Below are 24,084 nucleotides of genomic sequence, written 5' to 3'. Positions count from 1 at the left end.
TTCCAACTTTGTTTTAATGGGACACTGACATTCAATATTCAGATTCCTAGTATTTTCATTGTGCTGAGATATGGCACTTAACTTTGTGATACAGCTCAGAGTAAAGCAGGGAAATGGTTGAGAGAAAGTGACAGAGTAAAAGATAAGGCAAGACTCAACACTGAGCAGACTTTTACAACCTGATAGAGCTCAGAGAAGAAACAGGCTGCGGAACTGAAGCCAAACTAGCCTTCGTTCGCAGGTGCCAAAGTGAGAAAATCTGTCTCAAGGTAGCACAGCTGTCTTAAATTTGACAAATGCTTTTCAATGCAACAACAAGAAATCCACTTGTTGCAAAATAGTCGTTTTAAGTACTTTTTTAATCTTTCTAAAGAAATGTTTTTAAGATTTTCTGTTATCTGTTTTTTTTTTTTTTTTGTTCTATAACATTTTAAGTCAAATTGACAGAGTTCTTTATTCACCACCAATGAAAACCAGTTAATTTTCATATTTTTATCCCTTAACAGTGATAACTATGTAAACATAGAGCAAAATGTGGCGTCATTTATTTTTCAAGAGCGGAAGTTTTCATTCTGAAGGCCTTTATACACCTACTGTGAATATTTCATCCGAACAATTAACATTGTACTATTTTATTATCAAGTCAGTGTCAAATCAATGTGAACATTCACATCCACTCCATCCAGCCATTATGCAAGTTTTATTTTTTTTGACCTGCTAGATCACTGGCGGTGAGCTATGTCAATGTCATGTTGCCATTTCTATTTCATTCAAACTTTTTATCACCATGGCCGAAGGTCTTTATTTTTTTCTGTGCTTCTTCCTCAAACTGTATCACAGACGTCCAGATCCTTGTTTAAACAATAAAACCCTTCAAGATCTCTATTCTCTTTTTCAGAATAGTATAAACTTAATGCCTTTTTCTTTTTTTTTTTCTTTCTTTTTTTTTCTTTTTTTTTTTTTTTTTAGAATTTTCATAATTTATTTACAAATTCACATCACACTTGGTGTGCATAGACATAGAAATTTCATCCCTAAATTACTCTCAATTTTGTGTTGTTTATTCACATTGGCCCCAGTTTGTAAAAGCCTTCTTATACATTTAAATTCTTGTGGCTCTTAGGCTGAGTTATGGCAGCTATGGCCTTGTTTATTGCGAATTATTACGTTATATGTTATATGATACCGTGATACTTTTCCGTCTAGGGTAAATAAAGTTGCCTAAATCAGAACATGACTGTTTACAATTAGGAGAAAGAAGTTTAATCTACTATTTTCTCTCTGAAAATATGTCCCTCAGAGCTTCAGCTCTGTGTTGCAAATGCTTTGAGATTAGTTTCACATGCCTTGGGTTTCTCACACTGTGGTAATGATGCTTCCTGTATAAGTAAATGAATGCTGTGAGAATGAGTTAAATCAACTGTAGAGATGAATTATAGTACAACATATTTTGGACGAGAAAGAAATTGGCTGTTTATTTCATTCTAGAAAATGTTTTGCACAGCTGTGAGTTAGGTTTTTCCAAATAAGAATAGTTTTACTTGCTTGTGCAGGAACTCTTGGCAATCTGTAATTGGATGTAGTGTGCTTTTTGCAAGTTTGTCTCAATTAATGCACAAACATATGTTAGAGCAGCAGTGACACAGCACAGCTGTTGTAATAGATTTGTACAACTTTCTTGTTTTATCAATTTGTTTAGCTGGGCAGGCATATTAAGCACAGTCTGCTCCAAGGCTGAAACACAAAATCTACCGGTAAGTTCAGAGCAGTTATTCCCTACAGTAAACCAGCAGCCGAAGGGTCAGGGCCAGGTGCATTCTTATATGTTGATGGATCAAAAGGGAAATAAAAGGTCATAGATAGCTCTTTTAAGGACTGTTATTTTGTTGTATTTCTTGATCTAAAACTGTTTAGGGTTTGAACTTATTTGTCGCTTCCTAAGAAATGTCCAATCCATCAAAGTAGCCAGAAGTGACCTGGCCTTGCACCCTGCTTCACTACTTTGTTTCTGTTCTTGTTGGTCTCCCCATCACTCACTCTTATTCCTTCTCTGTTTTTTTCCATCTTACTATTTGTCCTTTCTATGACCTGGGACAGTGTGGCTGGCAGGGAAACGGGCACTAAACAGCCTTGGAGATTGGTTTATGACCTAAGCATGACTAAGCTGAACAGCTTATGAGCCCTCCACTCACAAACACCAAAGAGGGAACTTTCTAGTTTTCTCTGAAAATCCTTCTTTATGTGAGGGTTCCTGGCACAAAAGGGGGCAACAAAGACGACTTGATCAACCACTGTTCCTCATATCAACAGCTTTTTTTTTTGTCATCAAATACATATCCAGAGCAAAAGACGTACTGCAATTGGCTGCCAGCATGTGTGAATGATGGGAACTTCCAGGCATGGAAATAACTTAAGGTGTTTGTATGCCAGAGGACATGATGAAAAACAAAGCATTCAAAGTTTGTCTGCTTGATCAATGTAGACCAAAACTTGTTGCATTATTTAATTTTATTTTTTATAGTTTTCCCCATTTACTAAAATTGTTTGCCAGAAAACTGCAATCATTAGGAAAGTTAAAAACATGAAAAAGCACATTGTTACGCCAATAAATTATAACCAGTTTATCAAACCAATAAAATCAGTAATGAGAATTAGAAAATAAAAGTTAATAAAAATCCAATAAATGGATAGAATTTTATGGAATCAGCATCTTTAAAAGGTTGCTAAACAGGGTCTAATGATTAGAATTTGCCATCTGAAAGATACCATGAGAAAGAGAAAGAAAGAATTTGATTTGTTAAAATAATTTGCAGAAAGTTTATCGTTTTCAATTATAGGTTATCTTAATTGGAAGACTTTGAGAACAGATTATGCTAAATTGTGCCAAACTGGCCAGTTTGGAGACTATGGATCAACTATCTGTACTAAAACCTCTCTAATTTTGTTCTGCTTTATTTTACCATGGCCAACCTTAGCAGAATAATGGTCACATATTGTACAAAGATTTGACAGAGGTTTATAGCTACAAAAGCATATTAATTTTCATTGTGAAAGTGTTTTTTTTTTGTAGGCGAGACAAAATGGTTATTAATGTGTGCTGTGTGACATATTCATTTATTTTTCTCCAATGAAACATATTCTAATATTTACACATATTCACAAATCTCAAAAGTTTCATGTTTACAATGACTCCAAAAGCATTCAAATAACCCTGATGGTTGCAAATGATGCAATCTTTAAATAGTTACCTAGAAAATCGATACAGGGCTCAGTAGGATTTGTTGCAATATCTTTACCTTATTACTCATAATCATTACCTCATTATGTGTCTTTTCTTTATTTTTGGTGATTTTATCAAGAAAGTGCAAGGGTATGTTACTCAGCCAAATACAAACTAAAGCTGCTATCTTTTAAATATGTGGCATAATCATAAAGAATTATGACTTTAAAAAAAGAGCTTATTATGACTTAGCATCAACTCCAGACTGTGACTCTCCAAAGAAAGTGCACTGTTACTTGTTAAAATCCCTGTTCAGGTAACTTGAAGTTAATGTTTATGCAATGATTTCTGCTATACTCATTTTATGTACACATTACATCCAGCATTGCTATTAGTGTGTTTGTGTCAAATAGAAATAGTTAATTCGGGAATCAGAGCCATCATGAATGGAAATGGGTGCACTTCATTTTGTAAAACAGTTTAACTGATTCACAACAAAAGTGCTTGAAGTTTAGCTGATTTATCATTCACAGTTGTGTGTTGCATTTTTCCCCCATGTTTTTGTTTCAGGTATCAAGACATGAGAAGACAGATTGGATTTGAAATCAGGGATATGTGGTACAATCTAGGTAATTTTAACTTCATCTCTGCATCCCTACTATTCACTTTTAGATGTGAATATTTCTTTCCTTCTGTTTACTAATGACATGGCGTGTACGTATGACAATGTGAAAACCAAATATCTTGACAGTCACTACCTGTCAACACTTCAGCGATCAGCCGCTAAACATTTACAATCATGTGCTAATAAGCTCTATAATTTAATGAAAGGGATTTATTGTCACAGCCAAATCTCTTTGGAAAGGGGTTTCACTGCAACAGAAGGATTAGGTTGTTAGATTTGGGCACCTGTCTCTCTTCTCTCACTGTAACCGACACCATCTGATCCTTTAATTAGAAGCTTTCCACCCAATTAGATGGATTCGTTTTAACATGCCTAATGTTCTTTTCTTTTTTTTTTTCCACCTGAGGTGTTTTTGTTAGCAGTCATTTGCTGCTTGACTATAATTCTATAGGTTTGACAAACACAAGGAGAGAGATGTCCAGTAATTTTAACTGAGTTTGGTGTACATTGTCTGTGTCCACACTTAGCAGACTTCTGTGAAAAGTGTGTTTGTTCTGATGGCTTCAAATCAGCTTTTCATCTTTCAGGGCCCCACAAGATAAAATTCATCCCGGAGATGGTCGGCCCTATTCTGGAGATGACTCTTGTTCCTGAGATCGAGCTGCGGAAGGCCACCATCCCCATCTTCTTTGACATGATGCAGTGCGAGTTCCACTTCACGTGCAGCTTCCAGCGGGTGCGTCCTCTCTGCATTAAAAACACTGTTGCCAAAGTGTAGAGGAGCGGTTGTAAGTGTTCAACAAAAAGCCAGAGGAGCACACAGTGGTCCATCTGATGGAAACGTCCACATCCGAGTTGTAGTTTTTCAAATGTTATGTTGTTGTGAAACAGCAGTCAGCCGTCATGGTAGGTGCAACTTCATATTATGCCTTGTTACACTGCAAAATGGCGTTTTTCAACATGAGGAAATCCAGTCAGTTGCAGCTGTTCTCTCATAAGATGTCTCAGCCCAGTTTTCAGTTTTTTTTGGTTTTTTTAAATTCCCAGAGTATTTAAGTATTATTGAACTGTAAAGAAACAAAAATGCTCATGTGGTTTTTGTAGTCCTATGAAGATCAGCATTTTACCAACATTCTTCTTTTACACCCTTTTTATCAACTGTGAAGTCTTTTGGGGAGTGGCGGTGGATGGATCGTTGCTATTTAAGTTAATTGCTTCTGAATGCAAATTCTCTGTTCTTTTCTCTTTGAGTTGGCCCCTTTTTGGGCTGCAGTCCAGCATTCTTCCATTTACTGTTTTTTGTTTTTTTTTGTCTTTCTTTGTTTGTACGAGTTGTAAATCTTTGGCCTCACAGATAACAGCCTGTATATCTTTTCTTACAAGGCTGCACTCGCTTGTTCTGTATTTGTATCTGGGCAGCAGGCAAGTACATCAAGAAGTCAGTAAAAAATTGTTCTGTTTCAGCACAATAAAATCTGGGTTTTATACAGCTGCTACACACAAATATTAGAAGAACAAGTCCATGCATCACTGTCAGCAGCTCCAACAACACCAGAGCAGGAGTAAAGAGGATGTGTCTCGTTTCTGTACTTTGTTCCGGTTTCTAACGAAGTTTCAACAGATGAAGGAAAGCTTTAATGATGAACAGAAAATAGTAGCTCACAGCAAAAGAGGGGACGATTAAAGTTGGAGCCCAAAACCCCCTTCGGCCGTGACTTGATGCGGGGAGATGGCCTTAATGAATTGAAAAATTAGCTGCACCGATTATTTACGCCTGCTCTGTCTAATTGCAGTTTGAAAACGAGATCATCACCAAGCTGGATCACGAGGTGGAGGGGGGCCGCGGAGACGAGCAGTACAAAGTTCTCTTTCAGAAAATGTAAGTGCTGATTAATGGGCAGGATTACGCCTGAGCCTCTCGCATGTTAGATAATGCTAATTGCAACATAGCACTCCTCAAAATAACTACAGTGTGTTGATTTTCCCAAGACTTCTCATCACACTTTGTCAGATGGTTGGATGCTGTTTTCCCACATCCTTTTGAGATGCTTTACATTTTGCGCTGTTGGTAGAGTTTTAAGTAAGCTCCATCGTGTTTTCTTTGCATGCCAGTTTGCTGGAGCACTGCCGGAAGCACAAGTATTTGTCCAGGACGGGGGAGAACTTCGTCACTTTGGTGGTGCGTTTGCTGGAGAGGCTACTGGACTACAGGACCATCATGCACGATGAGAACAAGGAAAATCGCATGAGCTGCACTGTCAATGTCCTCGTAAGATGACGACTCCCAGTTCCTGATTACACTCTGAAACCCAATAAAAGCCATACATACTGCAATGCATGCAAGCGCTTGCCCTACAAAACACATGGAAATGACTGTCTTAACAGTTAAAAGTTTTTTATAGCTTACACAATGAGTCACAAGCAAAACAAAACAGCCATGGGTTTTATAATGCTGTGTTAAGAGCATCTCAGCCAAACAATTTCTCATCTCAATGACATTTCAATATGGCAGACCGTGATGTCATTTTTACCAACATCTATTGGCACATGACTGAATATTGATCATTTATCTGAGCAGTGGTGTCCATTTTAATCATACATAATATCACATTAATACTTTGCCTTCCTGCTGCTAACCAGGATGTAATATTCTAATTCATTGAGTTAACAAATAATTATCCTTTTAAAGTATCTTCCGTAATGAAAGGCTGATTTGTTGTGAGACGAAACACTTGACATCACCTAAATCTGCATTATTGTTACTGTGTTGCCTTGTTTCTGTCCATTCTACAGAACTTTTACAAGGAAATAGACAGAGAAGAGATGTACATCAGGTAAGAGTGTCCAGCTTTTATCTTGGAATAACCAGGCATTCAGTCCTTTTAAGGCATTTTACATAAAAAAAAAGGAAAGCACATGTTGGAGGGCATGTGAAAAGTCCTAAACCCCTGCTGTTTCTTGTCAGGTACCTGTACAAGCTATGTGACCTCCACAAAGAGTGCGACAACTACACCGAGGCTGCCTACACGCTGCTGCTCCACGCAAAGCTGCTCAAGGTACACAGACACAACACTGACAATAAATAAACATGGAAGTAAAATATTTACTCAGAGCCACTGCTAAGCTGTTGTCTGGCAGGTTGCATTTAACCTGAGGCATTAAACAAATGTGTCTCTGGATATGAATGTGTACAGAGTTAAATGGACTGGGCCTCCTCCCTTTAATTCCACTATTGCATGAGGTGGCTGCTAAGGAAGGAGCATTGCTGAGTATAAGCATTTTTACCTTGCATAGCCAATGCAAATCACAGCCATCATAGTTAAAAGTGGTGCAGAAAAAGCAATCTGCTGCAAATCACAAGCATCAGTGTGAGGCATCTCTGCCTTTTGGGAAGAAAAAAGTGCAAATTTGGAATCATATCAGTTAGCTCCATCAATATTAATAGGATATCATGAAATATTTGATTTTCAGTCTCAACATTTTGTTAATGCAATCCCCAAAAGTTTCAGTCTCATTGCTAGAAATATACCACGTCAACATACAAGACTTCTTATACGATGAACTGCAATGTTTATTCCCAGCTGGGACTTGGTATACTGCGAATTTGAAGTTGTTCCTCAGTGCTTTTTATCAGACTTCTGTCATCCAATATGTAATCTGTATTTGCATAAATAGCCAGCTGCTTCAGCCTTTGTGTAGGTTTAGACAGGAAAGCTCAGGCTGTGACTGAATTATCGTTTCCTCGCTGGCTTGTCTCAGTCACACATTCAGGAGTCAATTTTACTGCAGTCTGTTCATATGTGTCTGTCTGATTATAGCATAAAAAAACGAAACCTCTGTTGTTATGTCCTGGAAGTTGGTTCATTTTGTTCCACCAGTGACTTTTTATCTGTACTTTATTGCTTTCATGGAAGTAAAAACGTGAATGAGGATGATTGATCGAATCAAATCTGAGTTAGTTTTATTATTTTTTAACCTAAGTTGACCAAATTGCTGATGTTGGAAACAAAATTCTGCATCCGCCAGTGTTTATAGAGTAAAACAGTCCCTGTTGTAATGATTAGTCCTAGAGTAAAATACCAGCAATGGATAGCTTTGATGAATTAACACCACTTGTGTTGTCAGTAATGCATCAGCACTTTAGTTTTGTCAATACAGGCTCACTGGCCATCCATGGACACACAAAATCCTCTTTACCATCTAAATTCTCCGTTCCAACTGTAAAAGAATCAATAAGCCAAGCCAAAGCCTCCCAGCATCCCTTTTCATACAACCACAACAGCATATGGAGCTGTTACATTTTCACCCGTCTCTAGTGCAGAACATGCTGATTTAGTTACTTTGCTGATCAAATGGCCCTCACACAAAACCTGCCGAGAGATCTTAACTCTTCAGGTTATACACCACACCCCACAACCCCAATTAAAACCTGCTGGGAATTAATACATCCAGACTTTTGCGTGTGCGCCCACATGCACTCATTATTATATTTTCTCTCCACTTGAGCCAATCAGTTTGGCAACTAGTTGCCAGGCTTTTTCACACAGTTATGGTTTCTAGAACAAGCAACCCATGTTGTAAACTGGGCCATTGCTCTTTGCTGTTATTGTCAAGGAAATCAATGCATGCATAAGTGCTGCGTTTCTCAACTACCTCAGCTCCACTTCAGCTCGGATTTCTGCTGGCCTGACTACTTGCATAAAGTTTGAGGCTGTGGAGATCCTCATGCCAAATGCCAAAATCTAACCCAGCAGCAATTGTATCGATTTTCCTTTAACATTATAACACAATCACAGAGTGGAAACACTCAAGATTTCCAATGGGAAGAATAAAACATCACCTTGATTCATAGCCGCTCGAGTGAAACACGCGATTTGTGGAAATAAATCAAAATGGAGGTAATGTTTTTGCAGAAGAGCCCCTTCAAGCAATAGCTACAGAAATGTACTGCACTGATGCTTCCTGTACCATTCAATATGTATTGATGTGTGCATCACTAAGCTTGTCTCAAGTCTCCATCTTACCCTGCCAAAGTGTGGGACAGCATTAAAAAGAATTACACATCAATTTCACCCATTTGCATTGGCTATAATTCAGGGATCGATTTCTTGTCACCCGTTCACCTTTTGCTGTGCATTGTTCTGCTCAGTGTTGACCCCAGTGCTAATTTGTTCTCTGTTAGTGGTCAGACGAGCAATGTGCAGCCCACCTGACCCAGAGAGACGGTTACCAACCCACAACTCAAGGACAACTTAAGGACCAACTATACCAGGATATTATTAACTACTTTGACAAGGGCAAGGTAAGATATGTGTCAGCACACACTTCTATGGAAGCCTTTTTTTTTTTTTTATAAAACGAGGTCATAATTATCTGCTAGTTGGCTAAGAATTCTCTTCTTTTCAATAAGTGAAGGTGTGTATCATAACATTTTACCAATACATGCTGTCATATGAGTAAACTACTCCTTTTACATAAACCCCTTTTCCCCTCCCATTTGTCCTGCTTTTCTCTTCTCCCTTAATAACACATTAGTGCCACACTTGAATGCCATTTGTGCCACTTGAGAATGAGGAAATGTTCCATTTCACAGGACCTGGTTCTGTGCTATACTTTGACATTTTTCATATATTTTTTCCCCCATAGGACACAAATCTTTTTCATCCTTTAAGCTTTACCTGGACTTGTTCTGCAGAACTACAGCCAGAGTTTCTCAGGGATGATGTCTGAAGGCTTTGTATGTGTCATCAGAGCTGGAAGCCAAATGCCACTCAGCACAACACACTCGGGGGGGGGGGGCATTCTTTGGAAGAAACTTGGCTAAACATGCACATACAAATCCAGCAGAGTGATATCAATGTGTTACAGTGGCTGGAAGTATACATCAACACTCCAGAGAGCAGGGATTCAGCTGACAACAGTTTCTAGAAAGCAGCCCCAGATGGCGTTGCCAGTGCCACGCTCACTGATGACAGGCTGCTCTGAATAGCAGCCTGGGCTTGATGCACCTCTAGTCTGGCCCATTTTAGTCAAATCAACATTCTCAGGAAGCCTATTAGAAGACTTTTAACATGTTTGAGTGGTTCATGACTGTATCTGAATCCATGCCACTCTGCAGGATGACTCTCCAGGGAAAAAGCAAGAAGAGGATGCCGTCTGGGTTTAGTGGTTTAGATCACAAAAAGTATTGACTTAGCATACATTTATTTTTATAAAATTTTGTGTTGGATACTGTTGCCTATGAAAAGTTAGCAGAGAAGTGTTGTTCAGCTGGCAGGGAATGAGAGTTTTATCTCTACTTTAATCTTTATGATTAATTCATTCTTTGACTCTGTGTGCTCAATAGATGTGGGAGGAGGCAATCATCTTGGGCAAGGAACTGGCTGAACAGTACGAGAATGAAATGTTCGACTTTGAGCAACTTAGTGCATCTTTGGTAAGTATGATTATTTGTTGTGGAACAGAAATTCCACCATCATATAACTTGACACCATTTTCCATCACAGGACAAGTGTCCACTTTTACAGAGACCTGTGCTTCATTTCTGCTTTTTTATGTCTCCTTTTTTTCTTCATATATTTATGTATTAATTTATATTTACCTATTTAAAACACAGTTATTGCCCTTTCTAAAGATAAAACAATGTACAATATGTGCATTTAGGTACTTTTCAGCAGCTCAGACAAACTTCTTTGTAAGCCTCCGTGCCGACTACTTTAACTTTAATTACTTTTTTTTTTTAAACTAATTTCAGCAAAGGCTATTTTGTTATTTGTACTGAAAATTCTGGGCTGACACTGATGGTAAAAGTAATCATTTTTCTTACGTTCAATACAGATTGTCTCTGTCATTTATATTCTTTAATACCAGTGAAACGATGAAATATGCATTTTGAAAAAAATATATTAAAAATGTATTTCATCCCTTGATCAGACTATATTTCAGTAGGAACAAATGAATCAGTTTATAATCCTGAAGATTCACTGAGATCATCGTGCCAGTAGTTCTTAGTGCAGCTGAAGTCTGATTGGTTTTTGTTTTCACATGAATTTGCAAAGCGTTTCATCCAACATTTTAAAAATGTATTATAGGAACAAATTTGACATCGACATTAGCATTGAAAATGTAATTATAGAAGATCCTTTGTAGAAAAGAACAAACTGTTTCTTCTTACCTTTCCCAACTGTTGTTAACTTCAGTGCTTACATAAGTAATTACCTGGTGTTAAGCTTTAAATCCCAAGTGGAACTAGTATTAACACTAAAATTCAATGTTTCTTGAATTTACCATTATATCTGCCAACAGCGGAAACAGGCCCAGTTCTATGAGAACATAGTGAAGGTCATCCGGCCCAAACCAGACTACTTTGCTGTGGGCTATTATGGAATGGGGTTCCCGTCCTTCCTGCGTGTGAGTATTTGCATTAGTTTCCATCTTCCAGCTTCATTCATGAATATTTTTTTTTGTTGTTGTTTCAAGAATCCATTCTTTATCAGCATCCAGTGTGATCTGGTTTATACTTATTCACAGGAACTAAACTATCACAAAATCAGAAGCAGTTGTTTCATGTGTGTTCTGTAGAGGAAGTATAGGTATCCTCCCCAGTGTGGGAAAGAAGCATAAACATAAATCACATCTGCTCTGTACTCTATTTTTGCCCAGTTTATGCATCACTGCTTGTTGATCCTTCCTTTTTTAATCATGCACATTGGCTTTTACAAAACTGTCTGTTAGTCTGTAGATCCCTCCAAAATGGCATCATAAATCAGCCTACGCCAGAAGAACCGGCTCAGTCGTGTTTGTCTAATTATAAAGCTGATCACACAGCTTTATTCCATCACCACTTCAGCTAAGAACCGTTCATTCGACACCAAAAGCGTGGCCTGCATCACAGAGTGCCCCATCACCACCTCCACAGCCAATCCAAACAGTGAAGGGAAGTGACTTGGTCACTTTGTAAATTGCCTTTACTGGCAGCTGAATTATGTGCTGCACTCTCTAAACATACAGCACCACACTTGTGTGGATATAACCTGAGCTCCAAATGTTATGAAGGTTTTACCAGAGAGAGAACCATTCTGAGTTCTAAAATGAACAGATTCATTGAAATGAGTGTAAAAACTAATAAAATAATAGATCCCCTTTTGGGCATGTATTAGGTAGAGGTGGCTCTTTAACTTGAACTGATTTATGTCCACGCTAAATGTCCTGCCTGGATTTTGGCCAATCTGATTGCAGCTTATCACATTAAGTGAGTATAGAACAAGTGTTTGATATTCGCTGTTTGTTGGGTGCATATCAGACTTCTTCCTCACTTTGTGGAGGATATCTTGGTCTGTCCTTATTTGAAATTTAATTGCTTTTTTTTTGTTTTTCAGGGAAAAAAAGTTGCAATCCTGGCAAAGTTCACCTTGTTCTTTCTAGTAATGCTTGATACCAAGATAATTTTATTCTAGCATTGAAGGTGTTTTGTTTGTTTTTGCAGAATTCATTGCCTTATTACAAACACATTAAATTACCTCCAAAGTGATGATCATGCCCTGTTCACTCTATTTTGAACAACCCTTTCATTGAGGTCTTTTGCTTCTTTCCGATCTCCATGTGCCTCTCGTAACCTTTTTATTTATCTGCCAGGGCAGAACCTCCATTACAGACAGGGCAAGGTACACTGGCCTAATCTAACTGGCTCTTTAAACAGCCTTTCAGCTTGGACTTTTCTTTTTCATTCCTTTTATAAAGGACTGACCAAATATCCTGAAATACCAACGCAAGGGGGTAGCAGTCTGCCCTTCCTAGTAGAAATTATTTTAGACAACCTGTCCACCTATTCATTAAAAGAAAAAAAATCTGCAGGCATGACATACCTCCAAATTACAGCATTCACTTTGAAGATATCCATCTATCTTTCCACATGTTTTTCTGTACATCTACAATGGATTAAGATGGTTATACATGAGGCTTCGTTGAATTTTTTTTTTTTTTCATTATTGATAATCTTTTAAGGAAGTGTAAGATTTTAGCTTTTCTCCATATGAGTTGCACCTTATCACCCATCTCATCCTTCTGTGTAGTTCAGACATGCCAAAGAGGGGCATCTCACTGTGTCGCAGAATCAGCTGAGTGGTAAAAACACCTTTGGTTAAAGCAGCCGTTTCTGCAATTCCAGCCTGTGTTTGCACACATGTGGCGTGCTCAGTTCATCTTTGTCACTACCTCCCTTACAAGTTCAGAACCACATCAGATGCGGATCAGCTTCAACACCCCAATTCCACCACTTCACTTTTACTCATTAAAATCAATGGCAATCGAGTCCCACCAATCCTGGCTTACAAAGGTATACGTGAAAAGGCAGCATGATTTACAGTGCTGCTGTTTGGGAATGATGAATGGTGCTCTTTATTGCAAGAGAGTGCATGTACAGCAAAGATACCCATCTTGCAAGACAAATTTTTCTGAATTATTTGAATTATCTCAATGTTAATAATGTCTCGTGACTTAAAATGCCACCAAATTGTCTGCATGTCAGGACAAAGTGTTGACGGTCCGAAACAAAGAGGTAGGACAGCACATAGAGTGCTGAGACATGTGTGTACGTACAATGTCACCTCTACTACTCATCCTTGTAACCAGCAAGCTCCTCTCTGAGCTATAATCATGGACCCCTAGTTACCAGTACATCTAACCATGACGAGCATTTTTCTTATCATTGAAAGTGTATTGGTTAGTTGGTTACCTGAACTGGTTAGTTAATTTTGAATACATTAGGTATTTTATTTATTTATTTAATTATTTTTTCCAAATTTTAGTTCTCAACTTTGACCCTTTTTCCTCCCTCCTTACTTTTATCTCTTCATATATTTTCTTGATATGCTTTAATTTCCCTTCATTTCCCAATGACCTCCAACATTATATTTAATGTATCCATCTTATCCTAAAAGATAAATACCCTGCACTATATCCCCCCATACAGGGTATGTAACTGGGGAATCTCTTCTTTAGCATACTAAGATGTTTTGTTCCAGCATCTGTTGGTTGAGCACCCATTGATCCTTCTTTTCCTGAGCAGTTCTGTTGGTCTTTCAGCCCACCATGTGGTTCAGCCCGTCTGGCATTTTCAAGAACTGCCAGATTGCTGGTAATGATGCTGGTTTGGCTTCTTTTCTTTTTAGTTTATTTGACTTTTGTTTTTCTTTCTATTTATTTCCCAACACACTATCACCTAATTATTCTCCAGCAGCACGCCTCTTTATTTTTACTCAATAAATGTCAGGAATGCAAAGAGTGCCTGGAGTCCCACTCAGTAGTCTTGGATATTACATTGTCCTGGTGTAACATTTAATAATTACGTTAAAATATTTACTTGTGAGTACATAAGGAAGCATTTGGATAAGAGCGGCTAATTGAGATAAATATAGTTTAGAGGGTTTTCAATCACACCCCATCTGGCTGTTAGTGTTGCAGCATCGCTGTGCCCTCGGGGGGGAAAAGTCAGTTATGTGAGAAAATCAATACTCCTACAAAGGCATCTTGTATCTACCGCCCCCCTACAAATTGATTTTTTGCATGACTGCTTAATTCAGCTGCTTATGATTTATTAGATCTTAATATAGTTGGACACTAGGGTATTTGTTAATTGTAAAATGCTCTAGATATCATCATTTGTTTTAAAAGTTCAGATGCAACTAGGCCATTGATCTCAATTATCTTCCTTCTTTTCAGTATATAGTCAATTCGTAAAGAAAATGTCTACTTATCTTGCGTTTTTTTGTTTCTTTCTGTTTAAAGGAACTATTAGGTACTGTATTTAACAATTCTTTGCTAAGTGAAGTTAATACTGGCAGGGAATATTTATCTTAAGTCATCATTTTAAACTTTAATGGTACAAAACCTTGTAAAGAAACTTTGAAAAGTGACGCAAAGCTTGTATTTTATTTCTTTCCCCTAAAAAGATACAATTCAGCTTTTAGAGGTGCTGAAGGTCTCTTACAGATTAATTCCCTGCACAGTTTTTTTTTTTTCTCTGTTCACATCCTGTTGCCATATTAACTCTTCATCTTCTTTCTGTTCCTCTCCTAAACTTCACTTAATCCCCAGAATGATTCTTTGACGACTAAAAAGGCAGTTAAAGTCGTGTTAGTTGGTCTGAAATATGAAAGTTCAGACACCACATTCAGAGGCTGGATATGAGCTGTCACGCTGGATGTGTTGAATGGTTCCTCAGACAGACCCCTGAGCACACTTAGGCAGATGGAGCGTTCCCCTCTCATGCTTTCAGGAGCACACTCATATAATTTATTCTCGTTGTGTAATAAATCAAGATGACCTTTTCATCAGGCTCTGTGTTAACTGATTGCACCATAGACTGATGGAAATATTCATATTCTTGTACTCACTCTTCACATGTTCCAGACCCATCTGCTGTTGCTGCAAAGTTTTCCAGAGATCTTGAATCCTGAAGTCATGCGTTTTATTTTAACTTACTGTTTCGTGCATTTTATTTCAACTCAGTAGTATTATGCTTTTATTGTTTCTGCTTTGTCGGCTGAATATGTGAGATGACCTTTTTTTTATTCACTAGCCAAGATGGAAAAGACCATTTCAGCATAAATTACTATCTCAGTGACAGTGATTTTCTCTTCCAGCACAGGTTTTAGGGTCAAATGAGAACCGTGACTCTGAGGTGACTATACGCATAATCTCTGCAGCTTCGTGAAAATCTGCCATTTTTATCTGACAAAACATTTAATATGCACAAGATTAGGAACCCGCGATCACATGTAAAAGATTCAGAAAAACATATGTTGACCACCAGTCAAAAACCGTGGCCATGTTTTGTCAGGCAGATGAGAAGCACAGCTTTGGGAATCAGTATGTCTTTGTTCACTTGTCAGTCAAAGCTAATTGAAAGAAGCCTCAGGCATACATCACAGCAGCTATTAATTTGATTGAATTAAGAGTTTATAAGTATGCCATGCATGAAAATAAGGCTTCCTGTGTGGACTGATTTTAAGGTTTTATTAAAGTCTGACCTTCCTTTCGATCTGGGGTGTCCAGCTCCAGTGCTCAATGGGCCACAATCCTGCAGGTTTTCGATATATCCATACTCCAACACACCTAAGTCAAATTATTTAGCCATTGTGCAGAATTTCATAGGCTGCTGGATCCTTTTAATTTGAGTCAGGTGTATTGGAGCAGGGAAATATAACCAAAACCTGCAGGACCTTCGCCCTTGACAACAGACTTTGGACACCCCTGCTATAGACTAAAGGTTCCATTAAAGTAAAATTGACAAAAAAAAACAACAAAAAAAACTCCATTCTTCTCCAGGAGGTTTAAGTAAAATGATTACTTTTGTAGAAAATAGTTTCCTTGTTACGTTGGGCCGTAACAGATACACCTTTTTGACATAAGTGGTCATTTTTATCTCAATTTTTGATGTAGCTTTAGTCAAAGTCTTAAGACTAAACTGTGATTTACTTGAAGCCATAATTTAGTCACTCGACACGTTTTAGTCTAGTTTTAGTCAAATAAATAAAAAATATTTTAGTTAATTAAATCCACTATAAATGTACTTAATTATAATGCAAATTGTTAGAATGTGTCATTTGAATGTTTATATTACACCAATCCCTACATACATTAATGCATACATATATATATATATATATATATATATATATATATATATATATATATATATATATATATATATATATATGTATATATATATGTATATGTATATATATATGTATATGTATATATATATGTATATGTATATATATATATATGTATATATATATGTATATGTATATATATATGTATATGTATATATATATGTATATGTATATATATGTATATGTATATGTATATATATGTATATGTATATGTATATATATATGTATATGTATATATATATGTGTATATGTGTATATGTATATATATATGTGTATATGTGTATATGTATATATATATGTGTATATGTGTATATGTATATATATATGTGTATATGTATATATGTATATATATATGTGTATATGTATATATGTATATATATATGTGTATATGTATATATGTATATATATATGTGTATATGTATATATATATATATATATATATATATATGTATATATATATATATATATATATGTGTGTGTGTGTGTGTGTGTGTGTGTGTGTGTGTGTGTGTGTGTGTGTGTGTATATGTATGTATATATGTATATGTATGTATATATGTATGTATGTATATATATGTATGTATGTATATATATATATGTATGTATATATATATATATATATATATATGTATGTATATGCGCACATACATACGCACCAACCACAGGTGCAGTGAAATGGTCCTGTTGAAATTTTTGTAAAATCCATTCAGATGATGTGAAACCTTGAGGTTTTTCCTTAACAAAGGAAATAGTTGAATGCATTCATTTCAAGTCTGTGAAATCCCTCAACTGAGGGAAAATGAAGTTTTGCATGTCATATTGAAAGAGAACACGTCTTGTAGAATCTCAAGCCGTGTTTGTGGTCTGATTTCAACACTTACACTGTGTGTTTTTTTTCTGGAAGAGCTAAGATAAGTGAAAATGTGAAAAGGTTCTTAGGATCGAACAGCAGCATTTGTCACATTTCTGCTACATATTGAACCTGGAAATATGTTCTAAACCATGAGTTAGGACATAAGATTCATTTGCTGTCATTTTCAGGTGCATAAAATATACAAACAAGAGAGTGAGATGTTATTATCAATCAGTTGTACAGTACAGAAAGCATGTTTGTCTTTAAGACAGTTTTATCTGTGTAATAGAGGTGATGACTTGCAGCACATTAGCTTCATAAAACAGAGATCCTTACCTTATTAAGGCAGTGCCAAGAATTTTTAATAATTTCTTTCTCCAAATTTCAAACTTAGGCACTATAACAAAGTGTTTTTATCCAAACACAGTGGCAGGTCTAGCAGATTCACGAATGAAAAAAATCTTTTTATGTTGAATTTTTGGTCATTTTCAAATTTTGCATGTTGTTGCCGCATTTTTGAAAAACATTTTAGCCTGTTGGCTGCACGGTGGCACAGTGGTTAGCACTGTGGCCTCACAGCAAGAGGGTCACTGGTTCGATCCTTGGCTGGGGACAGCTCACCAGTCCATTGCAGGACTGGTGAGCTGTCCAGGGTGTACCCTGCCTGTCGCCCAAAGCCAGCTGGGATAGGCTCCAGCTTCCCCACGACCCTGAATTGGATTAAGCGGTTCAGAAAATGAATGAATGGATTTTAGTTATGGATGTTAATATATTCAAGGATGTCTCTTTTGAATTCAATAAGATGATGGTGTATGTGTGTTGTCAGTACTGTACTAGTTTATATTCATAAACTGAGCACAGTCAGCCTTACAGTCACATAATGTGTGCAAATTATGAGCACATCTTGCCTACACATTCAAGGTCTCATTGTATTTTTATTTTGTCCTTCAGAACAAAATGTTCATCTATCGCGGGAAGGAATATGAGCGCAGAGAGGATATCGAAGCACGACTCCTCACACAGTTTCCCAACGCAGAGAAGATGAAGACGACCACGCCGCCCAGCGAGGACACAAAGTGCTCCTCGGGTCAATGTATCCTCAGCAACATATAACTGAGTTCCATTAAACCACTAATGAACAAAAGTAATTTATTCCTTTTCACCCAACTCCAACTTCCTAAGCAGATGCTGCTAATCATGAATCATATTTATATTTATTCTCTTCTGCACCTGTTGCTATGATGCACTGTAAAAGTCTGAGATTCGTCACTCAGGTAGTTTTTGTTTTTTTTTATTAAGTCATTCATTCTTCATTTATATGCATTGATACACAAGTCTGTGCAAAAGTCTTGATTCATTCCTTATTTCTTTATGTTTCCGTTCCGAACTTTTTTTTTTCTTTTTTCTTTTTGTTAAAAAGTGGTTTTGAGCACTAGTTCTCCAGACTTTCTGTAGGTCTTTTACATTTTTTCTATACATATACATGCCTTTTCACTCTTATGCAGTTCAGTCCTTGTATCTGACCATCTTTAGAAGAATGCATGTTTTTGTATGGAAACCATTAAAAAAGGATTCAGGAATCATTGAAGCATAAAAAGCAACCACGTCAAACGATGACATTGTGTTGGGTTCACACAAAACAGAAAACTGTGCAAAAAAATTGTACCTACCTCTGAAGTCATTGTGCGTCTTTCATCCTGCAAAGCGCATTCAATTCATTTGGTTCCCTTTTTATTTATTTATTTTTTTGCCTTTCCAAAGTAGTTTTACTCCAACAAGATAATTTCTAATGAGCCATTAGCCAAAAACGTGGCGAGTCTTTAAGGTTCCCTTAAAGTAAACAGAAGAGGCTTTATTGTTGACAAATTAAGGTGGTCATAAAATATTGATTTTCAGGTTTGTTAGAATTATATCCACACTTTATTTTCTGTATATTTGAAATAAATTTGCATGTTTTAATTAAATATTCCCTATTTTTCTGGCAATATATAAAGTAAGGGGGTGGTTCAGCACACTGAATCATACAGACACTTTCTAAATAAACGTATATGTTGTTGATAAATATATTATTTTCAAAAATCTCCCCTAAACTGTTGATTGTGTTTTGTAGATTACATTGCAGAACATTTAAATCACATTTTAAACTTGATATTATAGAAAATGGAGGTCCAGTTATGGCTATTTTTATCTCAGAGATATGATTTCAACCCTTTCATATTTTTCCTTTGACCTTTCGTCTCAAGACATCCAGTGTTTTACAGTGAAACCCATCCTAGACCTGCCTGCCAAGTTTCAAAACAAGCCCGTCTCTGAACAAATAGTCAGGTAAATAGTATGCTTTAAACACATTCACTTATTCACAGTTTGCGTTCACTGCTCAAAGTCAAAGAGCTTGTTTTTCAATCTCCCAATGCCTAATTCACTTTCCCCAGTCGGACACACAGTCAATAGAGCTTGTGATGACATGCTAAGAGTGCATTAGCATTTTTGTGCAGTGTGCAGAGGACCACTGTGGTGAAGGTGATTAAATCTTGATTTAAATGTGGGTCTGTGTAGAACAAATCCTGGTTCATCCTGGTTGACCTTGTTGTTGTCCTCGTGGTTATTAACTTTCACCAGCCATCTGCTATTAGTCATTGTGCCAAGTACAACATTGTTTCTCTGCCATCATTAATAGATTTGTGTTGAGCATCGGGGCCACAGCAAACAGCGGGCCCCTCCACTCCAACTTGTCTGCAGGCCAGCCGGATGCTGCAGCGCTCAGCTGTGCAAATTCACTTTGATATGCCACCCAACGCATCAATGGGCATAATTAAAAGAAAGCATTTACTTGGAAAAACCTTTAGGCAAACACACCTGGGCACTGATCTTATCACAAGCCTGCAGCTCTGGTCACACCACCCTCCCCCCAGCTCTCTTTGTTTTTGTAGCCTTTTGCCTTGTTTGTGAACTGTGTTTGGTTGAAATATGCGACTCTGTTAATGTCCCAGATTAGACGGACATGTTCAGAGGGTGACAGAGAACTGTTCCACACCAACTGCCCATCCCTTCTGCCAAGTCTGCCTCTATCTCTAGCTCTCACCGTGCCTTTCCCAGTTGTCTCTCTGTCCCCTCCTTTCTGTTTTTCTCATTTACGCTCTCATTCAGTGAAGAGATCAGCGGTGCATAGCAATGAGACTGAGCCATTTGAGCCAAAGGGTCACAGCAGACGGCAGAGCACAGCCCAGTCTGACCTTTCTCTGCCAAACTATACTATTCCAATCATCTGTAGCTTGCCAGCTCTGACATGTAAAAGGCTTAATTGGGGTAGCACAGCTGATTTAAAGCTGCTGTATTAATCTGTTTATTAGATCAGAGGCTCGTCAGTTTGCTGCCACGTTTTCTCAGCTAATTTGGGAATGGGTCTCAGCATATTTAAATAGTGCCTTGCCCTTTGTGAGCAAGCACAGAAAGAAACCTCTGAATGTCAGTGAAACATAAAAGGCAGCAGAGACAGTGAGACCTGAGCCCAGCTCATCTGTGTAGTCTGTTAATTAGACAAAAGTCTGCAGGCCTCAGTGGAAAAAACCTGCTCGTTGCTGACGCTTTTACCTTGGAACGGCTCTGATTGTGCTCATATTTTATTCATATTTATTTGCTGATAAAGCCATATCATGCTCTTTAATCACGTAGTATGATTAAAGGATGCGTTAGGGTTACAGCTTTGTGCTCGTTTCTACAAGAGAGTAAAATATGTCCCCCTTTTTTTTTTTTTGTCATCACGTATGCACCCAGACAGCGATGTAACACTATCCTTTTCCCTCTGTGAAAAGTCCATTAACCTGATTAGCAAAGTTCACCGTTGCTTGTCACACACTTCTGCTGCATATGCTGCAGCTTATCAGCATGTCTGACATGTCTGACTAACTCTGAGGCTGCCAGTGGGGTGTGTTGCCCAAAAATGAATTCACTTCCTGTGTAGATGAGGCCATTCCTCAGATGGAAACCAACATGTTTAAATGTCATAGTTCCAAGCAGGGCTAGCTTTGGAGGGGGGAATGGGGTGGGTTGTCCTGTGTTTGACCTGAAGCTAAGCAATCAACCTGAATCAATCAAGTCGTAGATTGCTAGTAACAGTTTTAATTTACTCAGGCTAGAATATTCTCCCTCCCCAGCTTCTACACAGTAAATGAAGTCCATAAATTCCAGTATTCCAAGCCAGTGAGGAAGGGTGAGAAGGATCCTGACAACGAGTTTGCGGTAATTACTTTTCTCTTTTCTTTTTATTTCTCTTTTTTTGTTTACAAAAAAAAACAAAACAAGCTCTTTAATGATTTTTTTACTTGTCGTCATTGTGGACTTTTTAAACCTAACTATGTAATAAAAATGAACAAATGTTGACATCTCTTTATCATTTGCAGCAGTTCTTTTTGATGCATCTGTGTGTATTTAGGGAAAATCCATCCAGTACAGATACTCCCACATATCCTTAGTTATGATTGTGTGAACAGCTGTTGCATAATTTTAATCTCACCTAAACAAAACCAGTCTTCAGAGTGCATTCAGTGCAATGCACTGCTTCAAAAGAGCTTTACGTTTGCTTGCTTTAAACAGCCAGTTTAACAGCCAGTTCATCCTTTGTTGTTGACATGTACTCCTGTTTCTTGCTGTAATCTTGTGTCTGTCAATTTGTCTACAGAACATGTGGATTGAAAGGACCACATACACAACAGCGTACAAGCTTCCTGGCATCCTGCGCTGGTTTGAAGTCATGTCAGTCTCCACAGTGAGTGTGAAGGGCCTTTGTGCCAACTAGGTCTCCCAACCAGACAAGGAGCTGCAGGCTGACTGAATGGCAATCGATATGATTAGTCCACTTAAGCAGTATAGACAGTCGCATGGACCACGGCGTGCTTCTCTTCGAGACTAACGATGGGGCCTGTTCTCTTTTTGCTAGATGGCCTGTATTGATTTACCAAACAGTGCAGTTTCCAATGAAAATAGCTACACAGCACAAATACAACTAGAGGACCGTTCAGACCTTCAGTCATTGTTGATTTTCTGTTGAATTACTTGGATTGCTGCATTGAATACCGTTTGGTAATAACGTCTGGCCGCACCCTGCGACTCAAGTGTTTACCGTAGAACTTGGAATTGGTTCGTTTTGACCACATCCAACTAGAGCTGCATTAAAATTTCATTCATTTAACTCCTCTTCAGCCATAAATTTCTAATGCTGGTCCAGTGTCCCAATTTTGGCCTCAGATGGCTGGCTGGAAAGGAAGTGTGGAGAAATGAGTACAGTGGCATAAATTAGAGAGTAGGAAATGCAAAGACACCCGCTGCATCTTTATATTCCACCCTTAGTCTGTTTTTAAAGAAGATGATTATTTTAATATGATTAGCTTTGACTTAAATATTCCACAATCAATTAGTCTTTGTTGCTTTGATTAGTCACCTTTATGTCTGGAGCTTAAAAGCCTCAGAAAGGACCACCTCTCACCCCAAGGATTTGACTGTTTTTTCAGGCTCTGGACTCATAGTTGTCAGGCAGCACCACATCATACACATACTGGCTGCTTGAGTATTTAGTTCAACACATTGCTTTAACAATCAAGACACATTGAAAAGAAAATTTTCTCCCCAAATTTCTGAGTCCATGTAACAGAGTTGGACTGTTCACTAATATAACAAGTTGGAGCCGGCATGCCTTCCTCTATGTTGGGCTGCAGCATACTGTACGTAGGAAGCAAGTTTGCCCTCCAGATGAGCCAGGAAGAGGCCAGGTCCCCAAGGTCAAACTCTCTATTTAAAGCTTAATGACTAGGCTGAGTTTCACCAATCCCTTCGCCTAATCCCTCCATCTGACAATTCTTTTTATCAAGCTGGCCTGAGACATCGCGGCTCAGATTGGAGATTTGTCTTCTGGCACATCTTTACTTTGCCTGGCTGGGGTATAAATCTGACATTTGCTCAACAAGCCACTCGTGTTTCTTCTAAAGCCTTACCACAAGGAGGATTTATTTGTTTATTTATTGATGTATTTATTTAATTATTTATCCATCCATCCATCTGATGACATTGTCCCCTTGTGGAATTATATGGATTTCAGTCGGAATTTGTTTCACACATTTGTGGAATTAACAACACTGCCAAAATATTGCAATAACCTTTTCTTAGAATTGCCAATCATATTGTGCTGACGTGGGAATTGATGTTCCCCAGCTGCATTTAGATATCAATTTCCAATTGGCCGTTGCAAATTGATGTGGGAGAACAATAATATAGATTCATTGCTTCTTTACTTGCAGTGTAGTTAAGGATTCCTGAGCTCATCTCCTATTAATTTTTCCCTTTTGCCACCACTGTCCTCACCACTAACACGTTATCACTTCATTGCTCGGATCCCAGAGACAGTGTTGATGTATAAAACAGGTAAAAATGTGTTGAGAATATCTGATTCCTCCTTTACTTTGCTACACAGGAGGAGATCAGTCCACTGGAAATTGCTGTGGAAACAATGCAGCTAACCAATGAGAAGATCAGCAGTATGGTGCAAAGGCATCTCAGTGACCCCAACCTTCCTATCAATCCACTCTCTATGCTGCTGAATGGGATCGTGGATCCAGCCGTCATGGGAGGATTTGCCAATTATGAAAAGGTAGTTAACATGAAAATAGCTCTTCTTTTCCTCACTCTCAGCAGCTTTGTGTCTATATCTATATTTCTCACT

General features: G+C 37.8%; 1 protein-coding gene across 2 annotated transcripts in view; it reads left to right on the top strand.

Moving 5' to 3' along the window:
- Positions 1 to 24,084, top strand: part of dock1 (dedicator of cytokinesis 1) — a 228,474-nt gene that overhangs the window by 173,690 nt on the left and 30,700 nt on the right. For both annotated transcript variants that reach the window (XM_079260765.1, XM_079260764.1), the window contains exons 32-45: positions 3,791 to 3,849; positions 4,433 to 4,581; positions 5,639 to 5,724; positions 5,958 to 6,114; positions 6,639 to 6,679; positions 6,811 to 6,901; positions 9,028 to 9,147; positions 10,192 to 10,281; positions 11,151 to 11,255; positions 18,324 to 18,465; positions 19,616 to 19,697; positions 21,527 to 21,611; positions 22,051 to 22,137; positions 23,836 to 24,012. In XM_079260765.1, coding sequence (XP_079116891.1) covers positions 3,791 to 3,849; positions 4,433 to 4,581; positions 5,639 to 5,724; positions 5,958 to 6,114; positions 6,639 to 6,679; positions 6,811 to 6,901; positions 9,028 to 9,147; positions 10,192 to 10,281; positions 11,151 to 11,255; positions 18,324 to 18,465; positions 19,616 to 19,697; positions 21,527 to 21,611; positions 22,051 to 22,137; positions 23,836 to 24,012 — 1,471 coding nt within the window. The remainder of the gene's footprint in view (positions 1 to 3,790; positions 3,850 to 4,432; positions 4,582 to 5,638; positions 5,725 to 5,957; positions 6,115 to 6,638; positions 6,680 to 6,810; positions 6,902 to 9,027; positions 9,148 to 10,191; positions 10,282 to 11,150; positions 11,256 to 18,323; positions 18,466 to 19,615; positions 19,698 to 21,526; positions 21,612 to 22,050; positions 22,138 to 23,835; positions 24,013 to 24,084) is intronic.

This window comes from Telmatherina bonti (assembly GCF_933228915.1).
Source record: "Telmatherina bonti genome assembly, chromosome: 21".
NCBI lineage: Eukaryota > Metazoa > Chordata > Actinopteri > Atheriniformes > Telmatherinidae > Telmatherina > Telmatherina bonti.
Note: the sequence above shows the minus strand (reverse complement) of the source record. Positions and strands in the feature narration are given on the sequence as shown.